The 23429-nt window shown below is 35.4% G+C and overlaps 2 protein-coding genes and 1 long non-coding RNA gene across 6 annotated transcripts in view; 1 reads left to right on the top strand and 2 right to left on the bottom strand.

The window, feature by feature from the left end:
* The window catches only part of LOC126964535 (protein vav), a gene marked incomplete at its 5' end in the record, with an annotated part of 35891 nt that extends 23225 nt beyond the window's left edge, over window positions 1–12666 (top strand). The window contains 5 exons of the mRNA XM_050807725.1: window positions 590–732; window positions 1587–1712; window positions 2768–2917; window positions 3335–3503; window positions 4012–12666. Coding sequence (XP_050663682.1) covers window positions 590–732; window positions 1587–1712; window positions 2768–2917; window positions 3335–3503; window positions 4012–4086 — 663 coding nt within the window. The remainder of the gene's footprint in view (window positions 1–589; window positions 733–1586; window positions 1713–2767; window positions 2918–3334; window positions 3504–4011) is intronic.
* Window positions 12131–19919, bottom strand: LOC126964588 (putative sulfiredoxin). 4 transcript variants are annotated; one of them, XM_050807788.1, is made up of 3 exons: window positions 19789–19919; window positions 17835–17976; window positions 12131–16574 (listed from the first exon to the last, which is right to left on the bottom strand). In XM_050807788.1, the coding sequence occupies exons 2-3, from the start codon at window positions 17955–17957 to the stop codon at window positions 16365–16367; spliced, it is 333 nt and encodes a 110-aa protein (XP_050663745.1). In that variant the 5' UTR covers window positions 17958–17976; window positions 19789–19919; the 3' UTR covers window positions 12131–16364. The 4 variants fall into 4 exon arrangements, with proteins under 4 accessions (XP_050663745.1, XP_050663743.1, XP_050663746.1 ...); XM_050807786.1 differs by having other exon boundaries at window positions 17835–17965; window positions 19789–19916; XM_050807789.1 differs by having other exon boundaries at window positions 17835–17965; window positions 19803–19908.
* Window positions 19920–21076: 1157 nt separating this feature from the next.
* Window positions 21077–21442, bottom strand: LOC126964452 (uncharacterized). Its single transcript, XR_007729381.1, has 2 exons — window positions 21368–21442; window positions 21077–21238 (listed from the first exon to the last, which is right to left on the bottom strand). It is a non-coding gene; the product is annotated as an uncharacterized LOC126964452 (long non-coding RNA).
* Between the last annotated feature and the right edge of the window lie 1987 nt (window positions 21443–23429).

The raw sequence follows: 23429 nt of genomic DNA, 5'->3' as shown, positions 1-23429 counted from the left end.
GCTGCTGGTCATAGTTAACACTGCCGAGCCTTTTTGAACTACCACTTGTCTTTGAAGTTAAACAAGTTTTATGGCATGGCGTGACGCATATTTTTGGTACTTCTCTCAGAAAAGTTATTCTTATAGTTTGTACTTTTTTGTGTAGGTTCATTTATTCAGATTAGTTGTGAATAACGAGGATTGTAAGCATATAAACTGTTTTCCACGCAAGAATTTTGAAAATATTGGCTTTGTGATATAGATGGCGGGCCGGCAGCTGTGAACTCATATCGCCCAAGGTCGCTGGCATTTAGTGTCGCCTTAATCCGGCACTCATGTAAAGTGTATATATTTTGAGTAGTCTCGGCGCTAAGCACGAAGTATTTCGTACATTAACCTGTTATTACCTGTCCCTGTCACTCCGGCGTAAATATAATGCGTCTCGCTCGCACAGATGCAATAGCCGTCCTCACGGATTGTAAATGTTATAAAGCGAGCAAGACGCATTATTTAAGCGGAAGTAATAGAGACAGGTAATATAAGTTAACGTACGAAATTCTTTCTGCTTGGCGACCGGACTTTGGATGAATGTCCGTTGTTGGGTTGGCAGGGCTACCTGTGCTCTGTGTGCAGTGCGTCCGTGCATAAGGATTGCATCGCACTGTCGGGGCGCTGCGGAGGCGGGAGCAGCCTGGCGCCCGCGCTGCCGCCGCACGCGCACCAACCAGACCACGCGCTGCATTACTACATGTGGTAACTACGTACCTTTAATAATGTATACGTGTAGGTCACGGACTCGTAAAAAATAAGGAGTCCGTGTATATAACAGTGTTGCACCAAAACGAGCTGATTAACGTGTAAAAAAATAGCCTTATGCACACACTTACACTACGACAGGCCGATAGGCGGCCATTATGATAATTGTCACCGACTGTGACAGATCAGTTTGCGTCTCAATAAAATATTTTAAAAATGCCGTTGTACGTTGTGAAAAAGTGTAAAAACGATACTTTATAAGTATTTGTGGCCATATATGATTATTTAAGGGAGAAAAAATTGTGTAACTAGTATCCCCCGTAATCGCACACACGCTAGCATAACGGTGCTTCACTTGCTAATATCACGGCGCGGAGTCCTTCTTTTTTACTCGTCTGTGGTCTAGATAGAGTTTCTTGCTGTTGACAACCGATAAAAACTGGTCAGGTATAATACTTTAGTGTGCGTGACCAGCTACGTATTACATTCGCGATTTTCATGACACTTTGTGTTAGTGTGCGTGAATTGCTCTAAATAGAGCTTAGTTCTAAATCGGAATATGTGCTGAACCTGTATAAATAGTCTAAGCTACATACAAACAAGTGCCTCCGGATGTCTCGACAGACCGTCAGTAAAGCTACAGATATACTGCTATAAGCATTTCGGTGACGCGAACTCACGAGATTTCACCTATCCAAAAAGTGTCTAACTATATATAATTATATTTTTTTAAGTATTTATTTATCGCGTGCGCCAGTCATGAGCATGTTGGTGACGCGAACCCATAAGATTTTCCCCTACCAAAAAGTGGCCAACACACCTTGTTACCCCTATTTGTTTATGTTTGTCAGGTACGTGGGTGAGATGGGTCGCGAGATGGCGACCGCGCGGCTGGAGCGCCGCGTGGACGGCACGTTCCTGCTGCGAGTGCGGCCGCACCACCCCGCCGCTGACACGCACTACGCGCTCTCGCTCAAGTGCGTACACACACACGCATACTGTCTCTACTTATTGTCTCTTTTCAGTTTTATCCCAAATTTCAAAAATAATATAATTTTTATCAAACTTGCTTGTCACGTGGATCTTATTAAATATTGTTAGTTCACTACCTATATAGGTATTAAATTACGCTTGCAATCCAGTATTTAAACAAACGTGCTTTTGACTTCATGTTACCGCACTAGTCCCTATTAAATTTTGTATTGAAAAATATTAAAAGCAATATTTAATTCTCCCATGTGCACCTGTGTACAAGTGGACACGGCAAGCGTTTTTATGGTCCTATACTACTGTGTCCACGTGGACACGGTAAGGCAGCCGTCAAAAAAATGCCAATATCTACTTATCTGTAGACAAAAACACCAGAGAGAATTTTTTACGGGGTGTTTTAATATTTTGTTTTTATGGAAAAGGAGGACAAACGGAAAAGGCAAAGGAGGAAAACCTGGTGTTAAGTGATCACCGCCGCCCACACTCTCTTGCAACACCAGAGGAATCACAGGAGCATTGCCGGCTTTTAAGGAAGGTCTTAATTATTAATTGATCTTAGTTCTCAGAGCCATGAATCAAAAGTGCAACAAAATATATTAGCGGCCATTTTTGTTTAGCACACAACGGGAACATTATTTTGTGATTTTGAAATTGAAATCATATCATTGCGAGTCGACTATAGTAAAATAATACAAAAAATTCAATTGAAATATTTTTATTTTGACGCTTTTAGCAATATAGTCACTATTTCTCCTACAACTCTAAAAGAGCGGCGATATCACAGCATAAATCTTTCGCAAATCAAGTTTTTTGTTTACAATAACCAAGCTTTTTTATCTAGCCCGTAACATAATCTGCATAATTATACTTCGGCTAATGTAAACACAAGTAGCTATAGCATCTCAAGTGGCCACGCCGAGTTTGGCGCCAAAACAGCTGAGCAGGTGGCGTCTGCGGGCGCGCGGGTCGCGAGAGCATAGCTTAGGTTAAATGTGATAGTGATAGTGGCGGTGAATTGATTACCAATATGGTGTGTCTTCAGAACGGACAGTACGGTGAAGCACATGCGCGTGTGCCGCAAGCCGATCGACACGGTGCCGCATTACTTCCTGTCCGAGTCGCGCTTCTTCCGCAGCGTGGTCGAGCTCGTCACGTATTACGAGCGAGTCAGCCTCGCCGAGAACTTCGTCGGGTAACTACACACAAACATTGAAAATTTTACGCCTCGTGCACGTACATTGCCCTATGTTTCTCTGTCGTTAAAGGCTAAGGGTATTCACCGGTGGAAGGCTTTTTTGCACAGGATGCTGGCTAGATTATGTGTACCAAAAAAGGCCTATTTCTGCTTTACACATTACTGTGTTTCGGTCTGAAGGGCGCCGTACCTAGTGAAATTACTAGGCAAATGAAACTTAACATCTTAAGTCTGAAGGTGAAGAGCGCAATAGTAATGCCGAATTTTTGGGTTTTTCAAGAATCCTGAGCGGCACTACATTGTAATGAGCAGGGCGTATCAATTACCATCAGCTGAACATCTTGCTAATCTCGTCCCTTATTTTCTTAAAAAGAAAATTGAGAGAGTTAATTTAAATTATAATAAAATTTTAAGTTTGAACTCGACGCTGAAATGGCCCTTCAGACGAGTGGTGGCCACTGTGATTCACGACTTCCGGCCGCTTGAGGCGACGCAGCTAGCGCTCCGCCCCGGCAGTAAGGTGCTCGTGCTCAGCAAGGAGGGGGACAGCCGCGGATGGTGGAAGGGCCGCATTCTCGATAAGGTACATATAGGGTTTGTGGTTTAAATATGATTAAAGAACATGCAAATACCTAATTTTTGTCTTGATTTGGTATTTTTATTATATACAATATTTTAGGGATGACGACATTGGTATTGGACGATGATGTTGACAAAGCGTTGGTAGTGCCTAATTTGATGAAAGCGAGATAAAGGTCTACGAATCTCGATAATTATTAAGTTGAAAGTTATGCTTTCCTCTTTAGCTAGACACTAACAATGGAATGATCAATAAATATGAATAATTCATTAATATCAAATATGTTAATTTTATAAATATGTTTTACCATCGTTACGGAAATGTTGAGCTTTTGATGAGAAGTGGCAAAAAACTCATTTCAACTCTTTTAATGTAAAAGAGTGGTAATCAGTAGGTTCATCAACCTACACATAGTGAAGTATCTGAATGTGTGGCGTTCCTCCACACTAACGAAAGTTTTATTAATTTGATTGAAATAGTCTTATTACGGAGTTGTTTGTGTATCGAACAGGGCGACAACCGATCCGGCTACTTCCCGAAGGATTGCGTGCACGAGGAACCTGAGTGTATCGGCGCGCTTGACTGATGCCACTTGTGCCTCGCTGAGCGCGAGAGACACTTCCAGCACGGCGACTCTTTGGGCGACCTCGTGTGAGCACGCACGCGCGTACGTACACGATTACGCATCGCGCATACCAGCTTGCGTTTATCACAGTTTAGAGACATTGCGGACTGCAACATATTAACTTTCTGGTACTTGTAGTTGCCTCGCCTATGGTGTTGATTGGCTCTGTAGTTAACAGTATTTCTGTATTTAAATCACTTAAATAATTATTACCAAAATGAAACAGAGGACCAAAGATAAGCATAATTTCGATATCCTTAGGTTGTCAAAACTATATTTAAATATGGATTAAACAATTATCTGCCACCAAGCTATGATGAAAATCTTGTTGACTTACAAATTTATAACCGACGCGTGTCTCTAAACTGTGGCTACATTTTGTAAACTATGATATGATTTATTAAACGGATATGCTCAATGATAACATAGAGTGCATATTTGTTTATGATTGATCGTATTTCGTAGCTTTATAGCCCAAGGAAACTTATGGCTCAAATACAGATAGTACAATTCTGTACTTACAGTCAAGTTTAATGTCTATAATTAAATGTTTATAATTAATGTAAAACTATAAATGAACATTGTTCTCAAATGTATTTTAGTGTTGTTCAAATAATTGTGAAATCTCATTTCAATCGAATGTTGATGTGGAATGTCCACATTCTGGAATATCCATGTTATGGATAACGTGTATTTAATAATGTACCTAATTGGTAACGAATGTATGCGCGTCGTATTTATTGTGTAGATTAGTAATATGATATGTATCTCAGTGAATTGTCATATCTATAAAAGTGGAAGGTGAAACCTTGTATGTCGACGATAGATACAAATTGATTATTTTGTATGAGGTTTAATCAGAGAATCATATTCATGATACTTATACTAGATGTGAATTATTAGAGCTGATATAACATTAATTTGTTTTATTAATAAATTAATGAATTATTTTAATAATATTATTATTCTTCTTTGGTATATTTAATTTAGAAGCTTTAGGTGTTCTCAAAATATACACTACCACCAGTTGACAAACATAATGACAGTAAAAAAACAATGCAAATATTTATAGATTTATTGCGCTGTTTATGTGACATAGTTAATATTAATTTAAGTTTTATCAAGGCAAACCCTACAGAATTTATAAATATCTAGAAAAATCTTAGAACATATTTGTTAAAATATATTGAATTTATTTTTTAATTACAATATTGTGTCGTAATTGTTTCATATTGAAAACAAAGTATATTATTAAAATATATACTTAATGTTGTGATGTTAGTTGAAATTTAAAACTTTAATTGAGTAGATGACTTGCTGAAGAATTATATTTTAATATAAATAAAGTAATTCTGGAGAGTCTGAACCGATTGTAACTTATGTTAATTGGGTTTCATAAATACATATTTACTATAGTGCGGTTGGAATAGACTTGATATTTTACGTCTGGACCTGATGTCGATGACGTCACATCATTGCTTTCTTACGGTGTGCAAAACAAGCATCACTAGGATATTATTATTAATAAATAAAAAACTATTTATCTTACCTGTATTACATATTGATGTAACGTTTTTGTGTTGTGATGCTTACAATTATTATTATAATGTTGAAAAATCAATAAAAGAATCTGGCTTAAGTAAAAAAAAAAATATTTTGCCATTACTATTTTAGCGGCAAAGAACAGCAGAAACTACAGAACTATTAATAACAAAAGTCAAAACGTAACAATGAACATTTCAAAAACAAAACAGTAATATCACGGTACCTAACAGTGATGAAACTGCAAACCGTACTGACACAACAGGACGAGCGCGAGGGGGTGAAAGTGGAACGGGAGGGGGCTTCACGTTCCAGGGAGGACCAGATATAATATGGCCGTTGTAGTACATTAACTTCTAAAACGCTATAATTAAACTTCTATGGTATCATTTACCTTCCTGTCATCTCTGTTAGCCGTGTGAAATGTCATCTCCTCAATTATAGTCATGTAAATATATAACTATATGTAGTAGTTAAATGTACCTCACTGTTGTCTGTAGCACACTCAATTATATTTTTGCTCTCTCAATCATTAGTACGCACTCGAATTGATGGTGCAAAGATGCTTTAAATATACTAAGTGTGGCGTTTGAAATGTAGGGTAGATAGAGAATTTAAATTAATACGTGAACCTACAATACACATACGTTTTTTATGTTTACGAAGCATGGCATTACCTTGAATAGTATCGGTTCTTTCATTATTGTGAAGACATAATTGGACACTCGTTATTTAGGTACGTATTTTTTTGTGAAACTCATTTATCCCCCTCTTTGGTGAGATTATATCTATAATCTTATCTATACATATAAATAATATTGTAGTGTCTGTTTGTAATATTGAAATAACCGTTTTTTACTACATGTATATGAATATATATTCGGTACATACACCAAAATAATATTTTTTGTCTGTCTGTTTGTTCCGGCTAATCTCTGAAATGGCTGGACCGATTTTGGCGGGACTTTTATGGGCAGGTAGCAGATGTAATAAGGAGTAAGTTAGGCTACGTTTATTTTAGAAACATAAAGTAATGTTGCAATGTCCAAGAAACGGTTTAACTCTAAAAAAGTTCTTCTTACATATTTTTTTTACTTTTGCCTTGGGCCCAGACTAAATGTTTGTACAAGTAACGCGCGAGTTGAATGCAGAGTCTAGGAATGCGATAAAAAGGCATAAAAGGCATTTATTTTCTCAAAATTGATTCAATTAGAATTCTTTTTGATGTAATTTGTAATATACTAGATACAACTGCCGCTTCGGAAACAAATGGCGCTCTGAGGGAGAAGGGACGCATGAAACTTACGCAGCATTCTTTTTTTGCGCTCTTTTTAATGAAATATAGGTAGTGCTGTGACCTTATTATAATTGATGACCATAATCGTGAGCATCAGAAAAGAACACGGGATCGCATCTTTAATGGTAACGCTATAACACGGTTAGCGACGACTACGGTACAGCACTACACTGTAGACGCGTGAGGCGAGGAGTGCGGACAGCGGGGGGAGATGTTTCCGCTCTTTACCTCAGGCCGCGACTGCATTCAACTCGCGCGAAACTGTACGTGGGGGCCTAGAAAGTCTAGTGATGTGCCGAGTCGCTGTTTTGATGGATCGAGTCGATTTATGCGGTATTCGAATCATGACTCGAATCCGCGGTTCGAGCCCAGTACTCGAGTTTTTGAGTTGGCTCGAGTCCAGAACTCTACGCTGGAAATTCGAGTCCACTACCATTTTTTTTTTTTATTATTTAGAACAACAATAACACAATGATAATACATCAAACAATCAAAAAAACATAGCACATACTAAGAGGTATGTACTAACTAAAAAGGAGATCAAATTCTATAAGTTTTATTAACCAAAAAAAAAAAAGATTTTTTAGAAGCTATTTAAGAACTTAAGATATTATAGAATCGAGTGAGCGAGTCGATTTTCCTGACTCGAGTACCAGAAGCGAGTCAGGCGTACTCGAATCAAAAAAAATGGTACTCGAGCAGGCGAGTCCAAAGCAGGACTCGAGTCAAGCAATACTCGGCACATCACTACTAGAAACATGTGTATTGTGGGTCGTTATTCATTCGAAGTCAATGTTATTCCTATATGTGTATAGTATATATTCCACTTAATAACTTTAGTGAGATATAAGTGCCAAAAGGTTTATTGACAACTCTTTAAATATAGTGATTAGAATTTAACAGTCTCCCCACCTTGTAATGAGATTGCAGCTGTCTTTTTGTATGCCGTCTAAGTTTATATTTTTTTATGACCGCTTTGTAAGTCTTTTCAACACTGTGTAAGGTTCGGAGTGAACTAGAATATTCTAGAAAGCTCTTCGATTATTTAAACTTAATTTATCTTTATGGGAATATAATATAGTACGATTAGTTGACATACCCGATCTAAATGATGTAAATTGTAAACCATCAGAGCCGTAACGACTCATTCATTAACAAAGCCTTTATCCAATAAATTGGTCACTATTTCAAACCTGTTTAGTATTTTAAAGAGAGAAGTACTTCCTGTCACTGTGTACTAATGAAATATAAAACATTTTACAGATCGACAGATATAAAAAAATAGAATGTTAGTGAATTGTGTTTAGCGGGATCTAAAAACCTACACAAAAACGTAAAACAATCCAAGTATATTGTTGAGAAAGCTATGTAAGTAACAGATTGTAGATAGGTAGTTAATTAAAAGACTTTCATATTTTAAAATATTATAGTTTATTTATAATGGTTGTTAAGTACAATGTAGACTACATATTGAAATATTTTCATACACGATACCATTATTTAGCTAAAGGGTAGGTAATGTCAGGAAAGTAAGTAGGGCGTTGTATAACAAATCTAGGTAGAGAGGTATTACCGGAAATCGCCATATTTTGCACCTAGGGTTACCATTTAGTAATTTGAAAAGTCTGACATTTCGTTTAAAGTCCGGACTTTTAGTTTGATCTTCTTTTTATATTTGTATAGTTTACTGTATTCCATCAAATAAAAAATAAAATCCGATCAAGTTAGAGAGCCGCACAAAATCCGGACTAGAGTCTAAGAGCTCTTTCGCACTACGCCCGATCGGAATTCCATCCGTATCTGTGAAATCCGATTTCTTTCCGTCAACCGTAGAAATAGTTTTACAACTACTTCGGAGCGCTTTTTCAAGGATACGGATCGGACTCTGATCGGACGTAGTGCGAAAGCGCTCTAAGGCTGAGATCTGTAGAGCTTACTTAGACTTTGCTCACACTTTACTTACGTAAACCTTTTTTTTTATGACAGTAAGGGACGTGCCGAGCAGGACGTTCACTTGATGATAATTGATACGCCTTGCCAATTACAATGCAGTGCCGCTCAGGATTCTTGTGAAACCCAAAAATTCTGAACGCCACTACAATTGCGCTTGTCACTTTGAGACATACGGTGTTAAGTCTCATTTGCCCAGTAATTTCACTAGCTACGGTGCCCTTCAGACCGTAACACAATAATGCTTACAGGTTAACGCTTCACGGTAGAAGTAGGCGCCGTTGTGATACCCATAATCTAGCCGGCATTCTGTGCAAAGAAGCCTCCCACTGATATAACTTTTTTGGTAAACCACTTTGCTGAAACGCGAACTTGAGTTTTCGATTGGGCTGTTTTAGCTTAAGCTCTCTATAATTTCCACTGTAAAAACTTAATCACCGATTATGCTAAGCTTGTACTCAGCTTAGTTTTATGTAAGTAAAGTCTAAGTGCAATCAATAGATCTCAACCGAAAAGTCCGGACTTGTCCGAATTAATTTAGACGGATGGTAACCCTATTTGCGACTATATTGCGTGTACGCGCGTTGCGTGTTGGTCAATTTCACAGGCAGGTGTGAGTTGAACGTATACAGCGGGGTGCAACAATGGCGATATTAAATAAACACACGGACAGAGCTACTTAACGATAATTATTTTTTTTTTTACAAAATATTGAAATTTTCTAATAATCAAATATTATTTGTTTGTTCTTTATATATTTTTACATTAATTGTAGGAAACAAAATTTTAATCCCCCTTACGTGGTGCTACAAGATGGCAAGAAGTAGGTGTCAGTGCCTAAGCTAGCGCGCGGCTACTAGATTACATACAGGATGTTGCGAAATAAATTATATGTATTTTTATATATTTTGTGTTTTGATGTAGCTTACTTAATGTTCTCGTGTTACTGTATTTATACTCGTGTGTTTATTTAATGTCGCTATTGTAAACACCACGCTGTTTAAGAATTGGGAAAATAAAGGCATTATTCTTATTTAGTTTTTTAATATTATTAGGCGCTTTCGTAGCTACTACCGAAGTCTATGTTGACAAAGAGCCGATCCAATCCATCGTCATTTGTAATTGATATGTTTGAAACAGTAAAAGCATAATAGATCTTTAATTAAATTCATAATATTTTTTGCAAGTCATTTCCTTACTTATATTAATGTGGCAAATCAGGCGGGATGTCGCAGCTGTTTACAATTTTTTAACCGACTTCTACAAGGAGGAGGTTCTCAATTCGATTGTTATTTTTTATGTATGTACACCGATTACGCTGAGATTTATGATTTACCGATTTACTTGATTACAGATAGATTAAAATTATTTTATAGTATATCTACATACATAATATGCCAATCTAAAAACGGCAACATAATATTATTATATAAATATCTTTGTCTTTTATAATTATATAAATTAACTATTAAAATGTTAATGTTAAAAATAACACACATGATATAACTGTTTCATTGTGCTTTAAATGTTAGAAGTTTTATGTGCAACAATTCAATTGAGTACATTACTTGAGAACAATTGATTGAATACAACACATTGAGTTTGGTAAGAAAACATAATTAAAATTGCGAATAAGCGTACTGCGGTAAGCCTACGCTGCCTTCTTAGTGAAGCAGTGGAAGTAGAAATATTGACGTTATAAATTAAATTAATAATATTTGATGTTTTAGTTATTTAAAAAAAGTAAATTAGTTATATATAACCCTGTACGTTAAAACAGAAAAAAACCTGTTCATATTAACGTTTGTGTGACGTCAGCAGGCAGTCGTCAGTTATGAACGGTGGTTTGGTGGTTTGTAGTGTCTGCCTGAACCTGACGTCACTAATATGGCGGTTTCTCCCGTTTTCATCGCGCTGGTTATTATACACCATCGCTTCTTTGACATTATATCGCATCCCACCTCAACAGTCTTACAAGTGCGCCTCATAGAGACCTCGCACTTTTCGTGGCCAGCGGAGGTTGTAAGAGTGTTAGCTTTCGATACTTAAGCTGGGTTGAACCGACTAAGTTTAGCCATAACAAACATGATAAGGTACCGGTTAACCGAAAGATGTGTTGCACCATTTGACAATTTTTAGATAACGTCATAAATTTAACTGTTAACCGTAATCGTCCAATCTTCGCCGGTTAGTGTTAAATAGCTAAATAACGACCTGTTAAAAGTTTCAAATAAATATGTGATATCGTGTCGATATTTCACTTTTTATCTTTAACAATGCCAAGGAATACGATGGTGCAACAAATTCCAATGTGTATGTTAAAGTCAGCGTTACTTTTAACGTTAAATTTGACTTAAGCCTTAACGCTGTTATACAGCTAATATGATGCAATCCAGTCTTTGTTCATTCAGTTTGTCACTTAGTTTATTGCAATATGATAATAATATTATTTTGAGGCTTTTTTCTTAAATAACCTCTAAAAGTTGTCCTAAACGATATCAAACAACCTCTTACTTAAGTGATTAGTAATTCTGAACTAGAGGTTTGTATGATTAATATAAATATTTGTTTATTAGTCACTAATGTTTATATACATGTATTCAATTTATTATGTAAGTATTTTGAAATAATATAATATCGTTTTCTATAAGTATTGCTACCCCCCGCTGTTCATTGTGTTACGTTTAACGGGGCTACATAAAGTGTTTGAAAGTGCATTATTTTTTTATATTCATTGCTTTCACTAAACTCGAGCTAGACACTAGAGTCGAGCACTGCGTACTTTTTTGACCGAATGTTTTAGTTTTTTTTTGATCACACAAATGGATCCGTTTGATAGTTCAATTTAAAGTATAGTACAAATCTTTAGACCAATTTATCATGACGAATGAAATGAGAGTTGGTCCGTTTACCTCGCGCCGCGTGTCCTTTGACTCCGGCCTAACAACCGATATGGAACTAAGCGTCATGCACAGAGAATACACTATCCCACTCACATTGCCAACAATATCTTATTATAAGACTGCACGAACCGTGAGCGATGCATTTTCATTGGATGCGTTGATATAAAGAATAGGGTCTTATTGGTGGAAGGCACAGGGAGGGGAGACATGCTCGAATCGCACCCAGCGTTCGACTACGTAATCCATATATGCATTAATTTTACTCAATGCTTAAGATTCATGTCAGGACTTGTGAAGTTAATTAAAACATCTATAATTTATATATATATTTTAATTGTAACACCTATGTTTGTTGATAGTACACACTATTGATAAATAACATTATTATTTTATAAGATCTCCGTCTTTCATAATAAGTTGCGCACATTATTGAATAGTTTGCGAGGTAACTTTGGGGCCCTCCGTAAATCACGTCACACGAATTTTATATTTTTTCGACCCCTTCCCCCGTCATCGTCACAGCTGGTCACATTTGTCATGTCAGTCATGCAGACAGCGTTGCAAATATTTTTATGTTACTCTTTAGATATAAAATGTATTTTGAAAAATTATGATATCACACAATTTAGGACCCTCCCTTGTCACACTTTGCCGAGACAAAAACCGTGTGACGTAATTTATGGAAGAACTCTTTTGATTGGTGGTGCTACGTCCTTCTTCCTTTGCTCCGGACCGCGGCACTGGAACGGCCACGGATAAATGTATTGTTATATTTTATGTTTGTACATAGCTAGTGTAAGATGGCATATCTGTTGTAGTGTGCAGAATAAAATATATATGTTTATGGTTTCACGTTGTTTCAATGCTTCTACAAATCACGTCCTATCATTGCAATGAAAATATTAACATAGGTACCTACTCTTAGTACCTACTATCGACAAAATTGACTCCCGACTCTCTTCACGTACATTTTATTACACACTTGACAATCCAACAATTGTCATACAATATTTTTCGTACAAATATAAAGCTGTTTTTATGATTTTAAAAGAATTTTTACTAAAGCGGGTCATGAATCAATTGTGTCGATGATACTATTTCACATAAATTATGACATTTGGCAATTAAATAAGCTGAATTATTTGGTTTGCCTTTTCTGTGACGTCAGTTAGCTGTCGTCATTTTAAAAACAAAAGTTTTATAAATTTTTCTGTAAAGAAGGGTATATGCTCGAAAATTATGAAAAAGAATTTGGACAGATATTCTATGGCGTTGCCACAAATCTATAATAATAACTTGTGCATTTATGAAAATATGAGTAAAAGACAATTGGTTTTATTAAATTCAAATTTTTCAAATAGTTTATTTCTCAAAATAGGATAACCACATCACTTTTTGAAGTCAAGAAAATGTACAAATAATAGAATAATACAGTCCTACTGCTTATAAATTAAAATAGTATGCAGACCTTAAAATTATTTACATTGCTTTAATCCCATGCACTTTTATCTGTTATATAATCTTTAATTGTATAATAAGCTTTTTTTAAAAGTTTCTGTTTAACAAATATTTTAAACTTTTTAATTGTAGTTTGCAAATTTCTTCAGGGATTTTATTATAAAAACAGACACATTGTCCTCTGAATGATTTGTCTATTTTCGTTAGACTTGTGTGAATCAGAGCAAGATTATGTTTATTTCTAGTGTTGCAGTTATGAATTTCATTGTTTTTTTTAAAACGATCTATATTTTTATGCACAAATATTAGGTTTTCAAATATGTATTGACATGGTTCTGTTAATATGTTGATCTCCTTAAATTTATCTCTCAACGAATGTCTACTGGACAGATTGTAGATTGCTCGAACAGCTCTTTTCTGCAGCACAAAAATCGTTTGAATATCACTAACGTGTCCCCACAGTAATATACCGTAAGACATAACAGTATGAAAATAATTAAAATATACGACACGGGCCGTATCTTCGTTTGTGAGCTGGCGAATTTTCCTTACAGCAAATGCTGCAGAACTAAGTCTATTCGCCAAACCAGCTATATGTGGACGCCATTGGAGTTTTGCGTCTAAAGTAATACCCAAAAAAACTGTGGTGTCTACAAGTTCCAAGTACTCCCCATTCACAAGTACATTTGAATTCACCTAACTGACATTTGGGGTTATGAATTTAATACATTTAGTTTTCTTACTATTCAAAAGCAAATTATTAGCATTGAACCAATGAACAATTTTGGACAAAGCATTGTTTACATCATCCAAGACTGATTCACGTCTTTTAATCTTAAATAAAAGGGATCTGTCATCAGCGAATAGAACAATTTCATGATTATGCTTAACAACATATGGCAAATCATTTATATAGATCAAGAATAGAAATGGACCAAGAATTGAACCCTGTGGGACACCCATTTTTATGGTTGATCCAGGGGCGCGCTTTCCATTGATATCAACAGTCTGAATTCCATTTTCTAAATAAGAACTAATAAGTGTCAGCGCATTGTTCCTGATGCCATAGTGTTGTAAATTCCTGATAAGAGTGTCGTGTTGGACGCAATCGAATGCCTTAGATAGATCACAAAAAACACCGAGAGCATCCATTGAATCCTCCCAGGCATCATAGATATGGTGAATAAGCTGCAAGCATCAGTTGTTGAGCGACCTTTCGTAAATCCAAACTGTTTACACGTCAGCAAAGTACTAAAGTGTGTCTGCATTTGATTTAAAATAAGTTTTTCAAAAATTTTACTGAAAACAGGCAATACAGATATAGGTCTTAAATTTGAGAGATCACTAGTAATACCTGATTTAAAAACAGGTATTGTCTTACTGTATTTCATCAGATCAGGAAAGGTACCACAGTCAATACATTTATTAAATATTATTGCTAATTGTGGAACTATGACAGAGATTATAGTTTTAATTAAACTGACAGAATGACCCCAGAGGTCAATTGTATTTTTTAATTTTAAAGAGTTAAATACTTTAACGACCTCAGCATAGTGCACATATTGAAATTTAAAATATTTAGAAAATTCTTCGACATTTTCTTTCAACATAGTTTCAGCTAGTAGAGGTGAAGAATTTAGGGACTCAGTTGCTGACATTGGGATATTCAAAAATAAATTTTCAAATAATGAAGCTATTTCAGTTTCTGATTTATCCATTTTCCCGTTATATTGTAGTCTTATGTGATTTAGACTTTCCTGTCTCAGCATTAATAATGCTCCATGTGGTTTTTATTTTCTCATTGCTATTCTTAATCTTTTCACTTAAAAAACGAGATTAAGCTGTTCTACATACTATTTTAAATATTTTGGAATATTTTTTAACATAAGTAATGAATTTAACACTTGTGTTAAATTTTTTCTCGCTATATAATTCATACAGTCGTTTTCAACTTTTATGGATGCCTACAGTAGCCCAGTCACTAAAGCATGGCCTTTTATTTATAAAAATAGTCTTGGGTGTAAATACTGAGTTATATTCCTCACTAACAATTTTAAAAAATGCATTATAATGTGTATTAGGGTTTTCACATACTTTAAGTGATGGTAGTTTTAACATCAAGTTATGTTTAAACATTTCAAAGCGTTTTGTGGTTTTTGTTATTACAGTACATTCTTCTTTAGATTTATTTGTAATACTAGGCAATTTAAATTGTACTTGCTGACCACAGTGGTCAGAAGAAAGCTTACTTATAATATACTTATTAGTTATTGTATTAACACAATCAAAAGCTTTAGATAAATCACAGAAGATACCAAGTGCATTCTGTGATTCCTCCCAGGCCTCAAAAATATTCCTGATGAGTTCAACACCTGCATCCGTAGTCGAGCGTCCCCTAGTAAACCCAAATTGTTTTATATGAAGTAACTTATAAGTGTTAAAGTGAGGAAGCATTTGGCTTAAAATAATTTTTTCAAAAATTTTACTAAGGGTCGGCAATACCGAAACAGGGCGATAGTTATTCGGGTCAGAAGTGAGTCCCGATTTAAATATTGGTGTAATTTTACTATACTTCAGAAGGTCAGGAAACACGCCATGTTCAATACAGCTATTAAAAACTAGTGCTAGATATGGTGCTATGACGTCAATAACAGAACTTATTATTTTTACAGATATGCCCCATATATCAGCAGTTTTTTTCATTTCTAAGGATTTGAAAGTTTTAATTATTTCTGCTGGGTTAAAAACACTGAATTTGAAATTTTGTTTACATTCCTTAACATTTTCCAAAAGAAGTGACTCGGCAACACTGGTGGAGGAGACAAGGGTGCTTGAGATGGAAACTGGAATGTCAGAAAAAAATTTCTCAAAAGCAGAAGCTACTTCCTGCTCAGAGTGGATTTTTGTATTGTTTATAATTAGATTATATTCAAACTTGCAGTCTTTCGCTCTTCCAGATACCCAGTTAATGACTTTCCAAGTCAATCTTATTTTATTTGAAGCATTTTTAATTATTTCTCTAATATGCATCGATAGAAGACTTAATAAATTTACACTAAAATTATTCACAAAAGTTCGAAGCTTGGCTTCTACTTCAAGTCCGGCGTGCTATTCCCCAGGTAGGACCGCAGATCGTCGACGGTCGATCTGATGAGTTTCGCGGGGATGGTGGGCCTGTTGAGTCGTTTGTAGGCGGCGTATCGGTGGCAGCCGCCGAAGCTGTAGTAGAAGTTCCCGCCTTCTGAACCCTTGATCCACAGGATGTCTATGGGTGGCACGTCCCCCTTAGATTCTTCCTTCTAAAATATAGATACAAATTAACTGTTGCCTTTTAGGGGCAGGGCCATCCATAAATAGATAAATAAATAAATATAGAAATACACTAGCCGTTCCCGCCCGCTTCGCTGCGCGAATTTTAAAAGAAAATACGTTAAATTTTATTCATCTTACTACAAATACAATAGGTTTTTAATCATTTTTGTTTATTTCTTCTATATTGTTTTGATATCCTTGATAGGTTTAATGTATCCGCCAAGGAAGTGCGAGATATTACAAATAAAAGTGTACCAAGACAACTTACTGAGAAGTCTCAACCACTAAAATGTATATGCAATGTTTGAAATAAACGAAATTTATTTATTAAAAAAAATACGTCACATGTTAACGGGGAGTGAGGGAGGGGTCGTAGAAATATGACAAAATATGTGACATCACACTAGGTAAGGGCCTAAGGGTGGTGAGGGTTCCACAAATGTGACCAGCTGGGACAAAGACGGAGGAGGGGTCAAACAATCATGAAAGTCATGTGACGTAAGTTATGGATGGTCCCTTAATATTTTATAGGTACATATTATCTAGAAATTGTGAAAGTAACATAACGTTTAAACACCATATAAAAATTTCAAACTTATTTAGTTGGGGTTGGTGGATGACCAATATGTTTTGACGACAGGTTCCCAGAGAATGTAAGTATAAAATACCAATGTTACGAGAATCAAACAAAATGTTTGACGATGTTTGTGTGATAGTTACTATATTTATCATTTTTGGATAGGAGCTACCATCCTCAGACTATTTAATGAATACAATTAATTGAAATGCAATTTGAGAAAAGGAGAATAGTCGGGCTTATTATATCCGTTAAATTCCGGCATTCTGAATACTTCATACTTAAATTAATTTCCTACTCTTAGCTTCTCAACAAGCGATATTTGGAACGTTTCAGTGATATCTTTTTTCAGTCCATGTATGGGATGACATTTTAGTATCACTCCTGCTTTACCTATATAGCTACCATCCCCATAAATTAGGATATCATCTCCACAATGCGGTCTTCAAGAAACTTTCTTCCACATACAACACAGCTGTAGAATGAGCTTCCTAGTGCGGTGTTTCCAGGACGATACGACATGGGTAAAAAAAGCGCATACACCTTTCTAAAAAGCCGGCAATGCTCCTGTGATACCTCTGGTGTTGCAGGAGAATGTGAGCGGCGGTGATCACCTGACATTAGATGATTCGCAATCATATAACTCATACGTAAGCATCTAGTTACCTACTTGTATAGTTTCCATTAGCGACTGCACCTTATCCTCATCCAGCTCCGGTATGAAAGGTCTGATGATGACAGATATGGGCACGTCGTGCACCTCGCCCACGTAGGCGCTGTGGATGCTCGTCATCACTGATGCTGTGGAGAAACTGTTTAAAATGTTACAACTTTATAAAACCAGGGTAGTAGGTACATACTATATTTAAACGTTTTAACCGTTGCCTCTCAATATACTTACTCTGGCCATAAATACTGTTACAATTAAAAATAAACAAAATATTACATTTGAATTCGGAATTTGTCATTTTTTAAGATTGTTCATTGAGTTTTCTCATTTTGGTGGCAATACATTTTACCTGATACATTAATATTAAAATGCATTGAGGTGATAAAGAGAACCGAATCGCTGTGATTGCATTACACAAAGGTGTGGAGCCAAATGCAATTTTTAAAACTCTCCAGACGCTTGGTATTTTTAAAATGTTTGTGTACCGGGCTATTAATACGTACAATGAGACCTTTGTTTGTGACAAAAAAATATCTGGCCATCCACGTAGTGGTCGTACGAAAAAGGTGGTCAAAGCTTTTTACAATTGAGCAATATTTTAACAAACAAAATATCCGTATTTATGGTCAAAGCTCTAAGGAAGCTTCCCAGTTAGTCGACAGAGTGCAACGTGGGCACTATCCGACTTCAGTGATGGTTTGGTGGGGTATTAGCCTTATAATAATAACGCTTAGAACGTGAGTAGGCCCAAACGAAATTAAGCAATTTCAATGTGGTCTTTAAAGGGCACATACGTTTCCCGCCGCGTCAGTGTCACGCTGTCAAGTTCCATGACAATTAGCGCGCGAAATTTAATTGAAAAATGACTTACTCCGTAGACGGACGAGTAAAAAAAGAGGGACTCCATGTCACCTACATAACAGTGAAGCATAAAAACAAGCCAGTTAAAGTGTAAATACGCAACCTCACGCACACACTTACACTAATATAAGCCGATCACCCGCCATTATGATATCTGCCATTGTCTGTGGCGGATCATTTTACGTCGCACTAAAATATTTTAAAATGCTGCTGTGTATTGAGAAAATGTGTAAAAACATTGCTAGGACATATTAAAACGTGTCAATGAATTACCTTTCATAGATAAAATGGTAGTAATCACACATTTTTTGTTCTTTTCAAAATACAAATTAATATTTTTTTTCTGAATTAAATTATTATTATTATTAATTATTTTCTTTTTAATTGTGATTATGACAATATCTTAAATTTATAACTGAAATTTAATTAATCAAATTAAACTCAACAATGTTATGTTATTTAAGTTAAGTTTTTTTGTTTTATCTATGGGTAATGCCTGAAATTAAATGATTTATTATTATTATTAATTGGATGTTTAGGACACAACACCTCCTCTCGCTACATGTCCAACAGAGCCAAAATAGCGAATATCAAACAGGCACAAAAGCACATTGATAGCCGCCGGTTCAGTGTTAAATAGAGAGTGGTGACAGTAGATTCGGTAACTTTTTCTATCATGCTGTATCTTCGTTAGAGATGTTCTTCTCTTTTGCACACTTTGTCTATCTGCTAGTATATTGTATTATGGTATTACTACTTATATTCTTATTTTTTATTATTTTATATTTAATCTTACAGAATTGTTTTATCATTATAAAGGTCTATCTATATCTACTTACACGAATTAGTGAAACCGATAAAATATGAATCAATTGTTATTGATTAAGTAGGTATATTACATTTTTTTAATTTTTACACTTGACAAAATTTTAACAATAAGTTGCTATTTACTAATTAATTATCACCTGTATACTGGTAGGTACGTACTAAAGTAAGTTGGTACGTAAAATAATTAAATATTGAGTAATATTATGAAATGATTCATACTTTATAGTAGTTAATTAATAATATTGTGATATAATGAAGAACTCACATTTCAGAACGGACCTTTTACTCGCAAATGTGATTAAATTCCTCAACATAACAGTTTCAACAAAATACGTAAAGTGTTCCACACAAATGTTATCGCAAGACTGAGTCTATTCTGTGAGTCAGCTGTCATGTAAACGAACTTGCCTCACCAACAAGGTTACCTGCTTACGTCATCACCTTTGTACTATTCGCTCCATTAATACTTCAGCGTTTATTTACTTCGTTATTACCATACATTTAGTTTAACATTCTAGTACTTATCAAAGACGAAACTCATGCGAGACACAAAAATAAAATGGACCCAGGCAGTGACGGAATGGTTTGGAAGGGATGTCAAGCGAAGCCGAGGTAGGCAGTTTACCAGATGGGAGGATGAAATCAAGTTAACACTGGAGGAAAGTCATGAGAGATAGGAAACAATGGAAAACTTTAGAGGAGGCTTATGCCAAGAGGCACGCCGAAATTAGAGACATTTTGTAAATTTGATTTAAAAATTATGGTATGTACATAGTTTCGGAATAAATGGGTTTATTATTATTGGTTATTTTATTTTATTGTTATTTATATTATATGGTACGTAATGTATGTACGCTGTATTCCGTTCTAGTCCCCCAATAAAATAGCACCTTAAATGCTATTTTGCATCACCACAAGTGTGTTGTTGAGTGGAAGAATATTGGACACATAAAAGGGACTGGGAAGAGCGCTCGCACGGAATGCGGATTCGAGTCCCGCATCATTCATAAAATATTGTTTTCAGTTTTATTTCTGTAATTAATCCCAGAAGTGAGGGTTATCACTTTAACAACATAACAAATTGTTTAGATTTGCAAGAGCGACTTCTCAAGTCAATTTCCTAATATGCAAATTGGGGTTGAGCAGGTCTTCATAACAGATGATATATTTAGAACTTGAAATTCCTAATACTCGAGTAAAACCAGGTTATTAGTACCTATATTTCTCCAAGATGTACATAAAATTGTTAAAAAACCTTTGTGTAGTAGCCATGTTATGGTAACCATTGAAGGCCATGAGGCTATTTCATAAATTTTATTTTTTATTTTAATTGAATATAAAAAATTTCGTCAGGAAGCCATGTCTTGGCTACTGACTTATATGGTATAATATTTCTTAGCAGTGTTAAGAGTTTTTCTTAGTAATAACCTTTCTATTTGACTCCCAGCCCAGAGGTTAGTCACCCTTAGGTACATAAAAAAAATATGTGTGTAACCTTTACGCGCGATTGAAGTAAAACTTAATAATAATCAACTTAAGAAATAATTTACATCTGATACATAAAAATATTTAATTATATATATACATTAAATGAAGCCGTGTTACCAACTAAGCACTCATGTATTACTGAAGAGCTAGGAGCATTGTGAGATATTTTTTCTCTGAAACGCTGACGATATAACTACATCTTTGAACAAAGTTGGCATTTTTTCTACCTAAAATAAAAAATTGCCTTTATTAATATATATTAATATTATTTTATCAAGTGAAATTTAATATATTTTACAAAGAATGCTATAATGTTATGTTTTGATATTATTTTTCATCAGAAAATAAACACTTACTTTACAGGTCAAGTCATTATCAGTTTCTTGATTTTCTCTTTTATTCCTATTGATGAAAGAGTAAAATGTTGGGATTCCGCCATTTTATTTGACAGATTATTATTTTCGTTTTATATTCTGTTTATAATTACTACTATTCGCAAAATTTAAAATTTACGCTCATAAAATAATTGATTATAAGAAATTGAATTTTAAATTATTATTAGCACATAATATCAATATGATGTTGTTACTGAATATTAACAAATATGGCTGTATGGGCTCGAAACCCTTTGCCTGTCCTAATAGTGGGCGAAAAAACAAATTAGCGAATGTCGCAAACGTCAGAAAATTTCTGAAGGCTTATATATTATTTATTTATTAAACAAATTATATACCTGGAGATTTGAAAAAAATATTACTGAACAATCTATAAGTATATATAAAAGAGAATGTATGTTTGTATGTTCCCTAATAACTCCTAAACTATTCGACCGACCTCAATGAAATCTTTTGTAATAGATTCGTTGAAGCTCAAGGAAGGTTTACATGTATAATTTATATGGTAAAACAACGTTTGCAAGGTCAGCTAGTTTGAAATATTTTTTAAACCATTCGCGCCTAAAGAAGTTTTACTTCAATATGATCTGACAGCCAAAAGGGGTTTAACATTTTAAAGGCCTGAATTTGTAAGCAATCATCTCTCAATCACTAATATTTTATATACCGACACAATTGATATCGACGAGAGCCGACGATTGAAACAAACGAGTCACTGCTCGTCGACAACTTCCCTTAAATCCTCGCCTAGTATTGAAATACTGTGTCTCGAAATCTCGAGCGATTGCCAATTCCGTGGCCATCTGGAGGGCAAAGCCAAATTGGCTTCGAAGAAACTGGGCGTCATAAATAGAGCGCGGCAATACTTCAATAGCGCAGGTCCGGCCACACATGGAGTATTGCTGTCATCTCTGGTCTGGTGCACCCAAGTATCAGCTCGATTCATTTGACCGCGAGCAACGCAGAGCAGACCGAATAAGCGGCGGTGATCACTTAACACCAGATGACCCGTACGCTCGTTTGGCCTCCTTTTTCATTACAAAAAACGAGTATCATATCTTCTTCGCGTCAGTGTTACCGACCTATTCTAAACGGGAACTATGTCCGGAGGGAGGGGTCCTTCTCTCTCAACCAAGCGCAACAATTCACAGTTTTTATTCAAACTAACGATTTGTTTGTATTGAGTGGCTACAGAACCAAAGTTATCATCGTAGAATGCCTCCTACCATCACACCAAAAAGAATAAACCCCGCTGATATTTTGTGCCACGGTGGTTTTTTTCATATATCAGGGGGCAAACAGGCAAGAGGTTCACGTGATGGGGAGTGGTGAGGCACCCGCCCACGGACCGGTATGCTCTTTTCTTGAAGGCCCCTAAGTCGTATCGGTTCGTGAAAACAGCAGCCGGTAATTGATTCCACAAAGTGGTGAGTGCGTGATGTATACATGATAATTTTATAAATCTGCAAATTCATCATCATATTATTTCATACTTAATGAAAAACACGTACACACCTACTAAGTTCAAGGAGGTGAAAACATCTTTGCATAGTATTTTAATTCATTATATTATGTATATATTTGGTTCATAGCAGTTCTTGTTAAGTTACAGGGAAAATTTGAATTAAATAATATATTCGGTAATTTTACAAGAACAGACGAAACTTCTATTATATTATATATTTTTTGCTCAAACAAAGCCTGCGTGAGAGCAGAACATCTCTTACGGAGATACAGCAAGATAAGAGTCTATTGTTACTGTAACCGATTTTGATTGACAAGTCGTAACCAGTCAGCCACACTTGGCATTTTAGCTCCTTAAGATCTGATTATACCTACCGAATAGAGTAGTTAGACACAGTAAAATGATAGTGGGCCGAAACAATGCTGTGACCGTGTTTACACAAATAAATTTTGTTTACAAATTTAATTTGTGTATTAATCCCAGAAGTGTTTAAGGTGATAGCCCTCAGGCTATCACTTTAAACATTAACAAATTGTCGAATTATATTTTTTTATTTAC

This window comes from Leptidea sinapis, chromosome 5 (assembly GCF_905404315.1).
Source record: "Leptidea sinapis chromosome 5, ilLepSina1.1, whole genome shotgun sequence".
Classification (NCBI taxonomy): Eukaryota; Metazoa; Arthropoda; class Insecta; order Lepidoptera; family Pieridae; genus Leptidea; species Leptidea sinapis.
Note: the sequence above shows the minus strand (reverse complement) of the source record. Positions and strands in the feature narration are given on the sequence as shown.